We start from the raw sequence: 10,083 nt of genomic DNA on the forward strand, positions 1-10,083 counted from the left end.
ATTCGCAAGCTCACTGAACAACGTTTCATGCCCGTCTGGAGTTTCTGTAACTTCTTTATTTTAAAGGTGCTGTGTCCATGATTTTTTTTACTTAGGCTAAAATATTTGCCTTTTATATATTGTATCATTTGGAACTTCTGTTTTTAAGTTGGATGCTACATAATTTGTAGGAAAGCCTAGCCTTCATGTTTGAGATGGCCCACCTTCTTGAGGATGCCTTGTGTGAATATGATGAACTAGAACTTTGCTATTTAGAAACAGGTTCCAATCCTTTCTACTTCAATGATTTGGCATTTATCCACTCAATATTTGCAATATTAAGCTTGATATTGTATTCTGTAATCATTTGGGAGTTTGTTTGGATAATGGGATTGGCTACATGTCAGTGACATATTCAGCTGTTTCTCTTTGCAATTTTCTTCAATTTCTTGATTTCCTTATTTCAATGGCATTGTCCTCTGATCTAAATGTTATTCATCTGGCAAGTTGACTTGAGCATCATGACAGTAGGCATTATGTGATTATTGTTATTGATAGTTGCTAGATATAATTTAAAAGTTTGTGTTTTAAAGATTGGCATGCCTATTGCATATATCGAAAGCTAGACTGCAATATGGATAGTAAACTCGAAAGTTTCCCTAACGGTGTCCATATTCACTTGTTTTTCTTACTTTGTAATATTCGAATGGCATCATGCAAGTTGGAAAGCACATGCTGGTATCCAAGAATCCCCAACAAATTTGAAGGAAGGGATTCACGAAGCTATGTTCGTAGTTATTGCTTTTCCTGTGGTGAGAATGAAACCTTTTGTTTGTCTTAAGGTGTAAGCAGGTAGTTATACACTTCACTGTGGATAATTGAGAATCACTAGTTGGTTCTGTAAGCATTCTACTTTACATGTAAAACATGCTTGTTTCCCTTGAATTAGTATTTTTTTATATGAAGACTCTTACAAAAGAGCCCATTATTTTTAACAGCCGGAGCTTCTTTTATTTTAAATTATCACCATGATCTTTTTGTTGACACATTTAAGGTTAAGTGCTACCAGCATGCGCTTTTAACTCTTGTCCATTTCATTAATGAATCTTCTAATTAAACAGTTTACTGTATGATACCGGAACTAATTCAAAACCAGCATAAACGGAAAACAATTTCATTAATCAACTGATTTAGGGTTACAGAACACGACTCAAAACTGAATTAAGATGCAACAACAATTCCCGGCTATAGTCGGAAGAGAAGACTCACGGGCTTCGGCGAGGTGGTTGAGGAGTAGTTGTGGTAGGTTGAAGATGGAGTAGATGGGGGAAGGTGAGGGTGAAGGTCACCTGTGGCTGGGTATTGGGGGAAAGGGATAGAAGGCTGATGATGGGGTTTGGGAGAGGATGTGCAGCAGGTAGGACTGCAGGGAAAGGTTGGTAGGGTGCTGGTTGGAGGCGTGGAGGAGTGGATAGCAATGGCTGCTGCAAGGGAAGGGATGACAAGGTGCTGGGTGGTAGACTGGAGGGCTGTACAGTGAAGCTGCAGTAGTAAAAGGGGGTAGCAGGACAGCTGGCAGGAGATGGGATGGCCGATGGCTAAGGGAGGAGAAGGAGAAGTGATAGGGAGGAAGATAGGATACAACACCCCCTCGGAGCGGGATACAACCGAAGCAGCACCCATCGTCGAATACAGCCATAGTAAAGGAAGCGGAGACTCCACACATAATTTGAAACAACAATCAAATAACACATAACCCTTATTATCTCAAACAACAAATAAAAGGACTCCAAACAGGTGGGAAACAAAAAAGGAAAGGGGAAGGGGTTGGCGGCAGTGGTGCCCCTTCTAATTGCTGCTCAATCCAGCAGGAGCTGGAACTGCAATCACTGGGACCGATTCTGCCAGTCCATCTGCTAGTTAATTCAGCCGGCTGGCCTCCTCAGCCCCGTGTCACTGTCATTCAAATATAAGTCATGGCGTGGCAAACTGATTAACAATGATACATTTTTCAGTTTGCAGTGAACTTGTCTTTGGTTGTTTGTTGGAAATTTAAGAAACTCTATAAAAATTAGAGCTTTCATGCAAGTTTGTGGCTATTATTCATGGATATCTGATTTTTCCGGATATCTTATTTTTCCATAAATTCTTAACTGCATTTTATTTTGTTTTTCTGTGATATCTTAACATAGGTTAGCCTATTCCAGCTTCATTTTCATTTATAAACTATCCCTTGTTTCCAATCCATCACATTGATTCTACCAATGGAGATAGAATAATGATGTGAAATAAAGAATAAAAACAAATTGTAACTATTTCTTTCTAGGAGCTAGTGTATTTCGGTATTTAATTATTTTGGGAAAAGCTGTTGAAGGTGAAATTAGGACTTGATATGAAAACCATGTTTATGGATATTGTGGAGAATTTCAGAAGTATTTTGAAGGTTTATTCCACTTTTATGAAGTAAAGGGAAATTAGGTTTTCATTCCTCCAAAATATAGCAGTGAAACACTCTACTTCTAGCCATAATTGCTGTAAGCTTCTTAATAACAGCGATTGACAACCCTTTGGAAAGGAGCATTTCATCTGCATGATAACTGGCACCTAGGAAACACTAGACAACTCTCTCTTGTTTTTATTGAAATTGGTTGGTGGAAGGCTTTTTTTTCCTCTTTGTTCTTGTGAATTTATTTACGGACAGTTTCAATGGTTTCCTTGAATAAGTAATGAGTGTCCCTTTCTAGTTTTTTATGACACAGAAAGAGGTAAGAAAACAAAATTCGACCCGGCACTAACCCATTGAAACCAAATGATGTGTCCTTAAGAAAATACTATATGTACGCATTTTGAGCTACCTTGGTCTTTCTGCAGCAATCTCAATTTCAACACGGTTGTAGAGATGAGGATGATCCTAACTTGTTTGACACCGAATTTCCTCGATTTATTTGACACTAAGTTCCTGAATAATCAAATTCAATTCCAAGACAAATGTATTTACTGGAAATCTGCATGTTACTTTGAGCTAATAAGCATCTTCAAGTTCTTTTTTATGTTTGTATGACTTGCTTTTTTTGAGAAGACTGGGGGGAGATTTATTAAAATTTTTTCAGTTAGTCATTGTAATCCACTACATGACTTCACCACTATGAAACCGTGTTCTGTATTTTCTACATACCAGCTTTTTATGATACAGAAAGAGGCAAGAATGCAAAATTTGACCTGGCATTAACCCATTGAAACCAAATGATATGTACTTAAAAAGATTCTATACGTACACCTTTTGAGCTACCTTGGTCTTTCTGCAACGATCTCGATTACAACACAGTTGTATCGATGAGGATGATCCCAACTTGTTTGACACCTAATCTCCTCGATTGCTTTTGTTTGGTTATGTGGAGCCCGGTCCACTTCATCCTAAATTGGAGGTTTTTTGCATCTATGAAATATATTTGATAATTATATTGCTTGTTTAATTCTTTCCTTTGAAAGAATGACTCATTCCTTCCATATTTGGTTCTTCTGCGCTCCCGTTTGACCTCCCCGGCGAGCGAAATAAGTCCCGTGCTTCCCTAGTTTCACGATTAAAAAGGCTGATGCTCCCTGTTCGGATAACTCTCCTTCGGTGATTGCTTACGGGCAAAAGGAATCACAGGTTCTGGCTCTCCCTCGGTTCTCTTCAGCGTTGTTTTACGAGTGAAGAAAGAAGGTGAATCACAAGGCTTCTCTTTTTGCAGCTCTTCCTTTTGTTGGCTCACGGGTAGAGAGAGAGAAGGTGAGGAGAGAGAGAGAGGAAGAGATTATTCTTGTAATCGTCGACGCTATCGAAGGTGTGTAAATCCTCAAGCAATAAAATTCTCTGTTAACTTCATAGAAGTAGGCAATTTGCCGAATCACGTAAATCTGTCTTATGACTTTATTTTGCTAATTTCTCGTTCTAATTTTTTGTTTTATTACCGTCGTTTTCCACAACAATTGTTATCATAACCAAGGTTTAGGCCTGAGGAAAGCGATGCCTGGAGATGAAGTGATTGTATCAGGGATCAAGAAATTTGATGACACGAATTTTGGCTACTAGAGGATGCCAATAGAAAACTACTTCTATGAGAAGAAACTTTATCTTCCGCTACTGAGAAAACAATCGGAAAAAATGGATGAGGCTGAATGAAATTGTTGGATCGACAAGTTCTGGGGATTATTCGATTAACTCTGTCGAGTTCCGTTGCACACAACGTTTTCAAGGAAAGGATGACTGCACATCTCATGACAGCTTTATCAGGTATTATGAAAAGTCATCAGCGAATAATAATGTACATCTAGTGAAAATGTTATTTAATTTGAAGATGGTGGATGTTACAACTGCTGCACAATATTTAAATGATTTTAATACTGTCTGTGGAAATTGAATTATTGTCTGTGGAAATTGAATTTGATGATGAGTTACGTACACTGATATTGTTGGCTTCATTGTCAAATGCTAGAAAACCATGAGCATGACTGTTAGCAATTCTGCAAGTAAATCTAAGCTAAAATATATTGATATTCGTGATTTGATTTTGACCAAAGAGGTGCGCAGGAAAGATTTTGACAAGACCTCGGGTTCACGTTCAGCACAGAATGTGATTTCAGAGGGAGATCACAGGACAATACTCAAACAAAGGAAGATTAAAATTAAAGCACAGAGACAAGAGCAAGTCAAAGCCTGGTGAGCAAGCAATCTGCTGGAATTGTGGAAAAACTGGTATATAAAGAAGAACCACAAAAATCCTAAGAAGATAGAGGATGCCAGTGCTAATGTTGTAACTAAAAAAATTTAAGATGCACTATTGCTAGTAGTTCATAATTCTGTTGATGATTAGATACTAGATTCAGAGGCTTTTTTTCGTACATCTTTCCACTGGGAGTTAATGCCGAATTATGTTGCAAGTGACTTTGGGAAGATATATCTGGCTGATGAAGAATCTTTGAACGTGATAGAATTGAGAGGTGTTGACATTGCACTCCCAGCACATTCCTGAGTTAAATAAAAATCTCATTTATGTTGGAAAACTCGATGAAAGTGGTCATTCGGTAGTGTTCTCAGATAGCTCCTGAAAAGTTACAAAAGGGGCATTGGTACTGGCTCAGGCTAAGAAAATTGACACACTATATATTACTACTTGTTCAATTAACAATGTTGATACTATTACTGTAGAGAGCACAACATATTTGTGACATTGCAAACTTTGATACATGAGTCAGGTTTGAAAGAACTTCAGTCGAGAGACAACCTACCAGAACTGAAGTCAGTTGATCTTAGCACGTGTGAGAGTTGTATTATGGGAAAATAGAAGAAAGTCAGTGTCTTGAAAAGTGGCAGAGTGCCAAAGACAGAAAAACTGAAATTTATACACAGATTTGTGGGGGCCTTCCCCAGTAGCATCTTTTAGAGGCTCTCATTACTATGTCACATTCATTGATGACCACAACAGGAATGTATGAGTGTACTTTTTGAAGCATAAATCTGATGTATTTAATGTGTTCAGAACTTGAAAGGCGATGGTTAAGACAGAGACAGACTTAAAGTTGAAATGTTTGAGGTCTGACAATGGTGGTGAGTACATTGATAGTGGATTCAAAGAGTATTGTACAACTCAGAGTATCATAATAGAGAAGACCATTCCTGGGACACCACAATAATATGGAGTTGCAGAACGTATGAACATGACCATTAATGAGCGAGCTAGAAGCATGAGATTGCACACCGGACCACCACCAACTTTTTAGGCAGCTGCAGTCAGCACTGCAGTTTACCTGATCAACAGGGGGTTATCCGTTTCATTAGACTGTATATTACCTGAGAAGGTCCAGAGTGGGAAATGTCAAATTTTCTTACCTTAAAATTTTTGGCTCTCTTATGTTCTTATTAATTCTGATGCTTCTAGCAAATTTGAGGCTAAGTCAAAGAAATATTATTTCATTGGCTATGGAGACGATTCATTTGATTATCGTTTCTAGGATGATCAGGATCAGAAGATAATAAGAAACATTAACGTGATTTTTAATGAGAAGATTATGTACAAGGACAAGACTAGTATGACTTCCGAAGTAGCTCCTCAGGAATCTGAGTTGGTAAGGTATGATGATCTACCAGAGGTCACAATGTAAGGCAGTGATGAAAGTGTTGAGGAGAGTGGGTTCGAGCACCAATTTCTATTGTTCAGCAGTCAGTTTCAGAGCAGTCCATCCCTACAGCTACAGTTCGCAGGTTAGTCAGGAATAGACGTTCTTCTCAGTGTTACTCACCAACCTTAAACTACATTCTGTTGACAGATGGTGAAAAATCACAGAGTTATGAAAAAATCTTGCAAGATGAAAATTCAAGCAAGTGGGAGCTGACTATGAAAGAAGAGATGGATTATCTGCTAAGAAATCAGACATGGGAGCTGACAAAATTTCCACAAGGGAAGAAAATATTGCACAACAAATGAGTGTACCGGGTGAAAACTGAGCGTAATGATAGTAAGAGGTACAAGACTAGACTTGTTGTAAAATGCTTTTAGCTAAGGCAAAGCATTGGATATTCTGAGATATTTTCTCCTGTGGTAAAACTCACAAACATCAGAATGGTACTGTCCATGGTGGCTACCGAATATCTATTTTTTGAGCAGTTAGACGTGAAGAAAGTCTTTCTTCATGGAGACCTTGAAAAAGACATCTACATGCACCAACCTGAGGGGTTTCTGGTATAGGGAAAGGAAGATCCAGTTTGCAGACTAAAGAAAGTTTGTATGACTTGAAGCAAGCTCCTAGACAGTGACACAAGAAATTTGATAATTTTATGCACAATACATGGTACAGTAGATGTTAGACGGATCACTGTTGCTATGTCAGATATTTTGACAATTCTTATATTATTTTACTGTTGTATGTGGAAGACCTGCTTATTGCAAGAGCTAGTATTGATGAGATCAATAATCTAAAGAAGTAGATCTCAGAGCACTTTGCAATGAGTGATTTGGGAGCTGCAAACAATGAGAATTGTTAGAGACAGTCAGAGACACGTTGAAACTTTCACAGGCTGAATATGTGAAAAAAGATACTCACCAGTTTCAATATGGACAAGACCACACCAGCTGACACACCTTTGTGCAGTCACTTCTGACTCAACAAGAATCAGTCATCCAAGTCAGAGGAGGAACGAGACCACATGAGTAAGGTTCCTTACGCTTCCCCTATTGGTTCACTTATGTATGCTATGGTTTGCACAAAACCCGATATTGCCCATGCAGTGGGAGTCATGAGCAGATACATGAGTAATTCTGGGGAAGAATATTGAGAAGCTGTGAAGTGGATCTTGAGGTACCTAAAGGGTTCTTCAAAAACCTGCTAGTGTTTTTCAAGAAAAAGTCTGGAGGTTAGGGCTACATTGATGCTAACTTAGTTGGAGATGTTGATAGCAGGAAGAGTACTACAGATTATGTATATACTTTTGGTGGTACTGCAGTGTCATGGGACTCAAATTTCCAGAAAACAGTTTCTTTGTCTACTGCGGAAGCTGAATATATTACAGTGTTAGAGACTGCAAATGAGATGATATGACTGCAGAGTTTCTTTGAAGGATTGAGTAAGGAGGTTCGAAAGGGCACTCTCTACAGTGATAGTCAGAGCGCCATATTCTTTGATCGAAATCCAACATTTCAATCCAAGACTAAGCACATTCAGATCGGGTATCACATCATGTGATCACTGTTAGATGACGGACAGTTGCTACTTGAGAAAATTCATGGAAACAAGAATCTTGCTGTTATGTTGACTTAAGGAGAAACTGAGGTTGTGCATAACTTCAGTTGGTCTTCTAGCTTGAAGACAGAGGTTTTGAGTTGTAGAGGTGGAATATACCACGTTTGAGGAAAATGATGGTGGAACCAGTGGATTATGCAGCTAGTGTCTCAGCTCCAAGTGAGAGAATTGTTGTGTTATGTGGAGTCCGATCTACTTCATCCTAAATTGGAGGTTTTTGCATCTATGAAATATATTTGATAATTATATTGCTTCTTTAATTCTTTTCTTGGAAGAATTACTCATGCCTTCCATATTTGGTTCTCCCTCTCTCTTGCTTGACCTCTCCGGAGGGCGAAACAAGTCCCGCGCTTCCCTGGTTTCGCGATTAAAAAGGCCACCGTTCCGCTGTTCAGATAACTTTTCTTCTTCAGTGATTGCTTACTGGCAAAAAGAATCGCAGGTTCTGGCTCTCCATCGGTTTTCTTCAGCGTTAGCTTACGTGTGAAGAAAGAAGGTGAATTGCAAGGCTTCTTCTCTTTTTGCGGCTCTTCCTTTTGGTGGCTCACGCGTAGAGAGAGAGAGAGAAGGCGAGGAGAGAGAGAGCAGAAAAGTTTATTCTTGTAATCGTCGACACTATCGACGGTGTGTAAATCCTCAAACAATAAAATCCTCTGCAACTCCGTGGACGTAGACAATTTGTCGAACCACCTAAATCTCTGTGTTCTGTCTATGTTTTGCAAATTTCTCGCAAATTCAATTCCAAGACAAATGCATTTGCTGTAAATCTGCATTTTACTTTGACCTAATAGGCATTTTCAAGTTCTTTTTTATGTTTGTATAGCTTGCTTTTTTCAAGAAGTCTTGGGGGAGATTTATTAAAATTTGTTCAGTTAGTCATTATAATCCGCTTCATGACTTCAACACTATGAATCCCTGTTCTCTTTTTCTACATACTATTTTTGAGATTAATTTAATAGAATTAACTTCTGTGAGCATAGGCAAGTGGTGTAATATTATTCATTTGGTGGTTATTCAGCTTCTCCCCGCCTTTCTTAGTTTTTACAACCTTTTATCATGTTTTGGTAAGCAAAAAGAAAAAGATTGGAAGAACCAGAGTTTGACTTTGATTTCATTTTGTATGAAGGTGTTTCATTTTCTAATCTTTCTGCATAATTTGAAAGTCTCTCATGTTAGAAATAAAGTAAAAATAAATTTAACTGCCATAGACCTCTTTTAATTATCCTGGAACTATGAAGAGGAAAACTGTGACAGGATTGTACTGCTCTTTTGCTCATGTATAATCTTCTGCTTCATTCTTTTTACTAGATGTAAACCTAATTATTTGTTACGAAGTCACGAACTTCTATTATTTTTCAAACATGCAGTACATACTTCCAAACAGAGAGATTTTGGAGGTTTAGAGCGCGGAGATGATCAGGCTGCTCTGTTGATTCCTGGATTTAAACCCTTAACTCAAGTTGTCCAGGATGACTCATTTAGAGAATTTGAATTTAGACAATATCTGTTCGCGTGCCAATCAAAGGTTTGTGCATTAGGTGTATCTATACTTGCTTATTTTTCAGATAAAAAATGCATCATGACCTCATCATTCAAAATTTTGAAAGCTGGACTTCAAATACTCAATTGTGGATTCATCCATAGTATAATTTATTTATTTTGTTATTTTCTCAGGAGGACATTTGTTTTTCAGCTCACCTTTTCATATTGATTTGTAAAGACAAGACTGCAAGATACAATTTTTTTTTTCACTTGTAATTCAATCTATTTTATATATTTTATTGTTTTATATGGTGAATATTTATTTATCTACTTGCTTTCATTTTTTACAATTCTTTAACGTTCTCAAAGTGCCAAATAATTATCATTTTGTTGAGTTTGAGGTTTATCTAGAGCAATATAACAACAGCACTTTTTGAATTCTAACTGATTTCCTGGTTACCCTGAATTTGCAGGGTGCATAAGTTTTCTATTTGTGTTGAGTCTCCATGTAGCATCTTGATGCTTTTTTCTCAAATCTGATTTTTTTTTACCTGTAGTACTTCTTACGTTGGATTTTTTATTGAAATCTTCACTTTTTTTCACTGGAATCATCACCTTAAACATTAAATCCTACACAATCTATTTATTTTTGTTTTCATAAGTTGTTTCATTTTATTTTGTTACTTTTGCAATTTAGAACATACCAGTATTTATATAGAGAGTGGGTTGCATTTTGTTTTATAATTGCAGTTTAATTTTGGGGAGTCCATAAATGACCCACTTGAAACCGACTCAAAATGTTTACGTTCTTGTTGATATTATTAAAATTTGGATTGGGTTCGA

At 37.5% G+C, this 10,083-nt stretch overlaps 1 protein-coding gene across 1 annotated transcript; it reads left to right on the forward strand.

The window, feature by feature from the left end:
* Nucleotides 1–6: 6 nt before the first annotated feature.
* LOC110036718 (trafficking protein particle complex II-specific subunit 130 homolog) lies at nt 7–9,283 on the forward strand (the record flags this gene model as incomplete). Its single annotated transcript, XM_020741230.1, has 3 exons — nt 7–66; nt 171–261; nt 9,126–9,283. Coding segments are annotated over exons 1-3 (288 nt in total), but the record flags the coding sequence as incomplete, so codon positions are not given.
* Nucleotides 9,284–10,083: the final 800 nt, after the last annotated feature.

The sequence above is a fragment of the Phalaenopsis equestris genome, unplaced genomic scaffold (genome assembly GCF_001263595.1).
Source record: "Phalaenopsis equestris unplaced genomic scaffold, ASM126359v1 Scaffold210140, whole genome shotgun sequence".
NCBI lineage: Eukaryota > Viridiplantae > Streptophyta > Magnoliopsida > Asparagales > Orchidaceae > Phalaenopsis > Phalaenopsis equestris.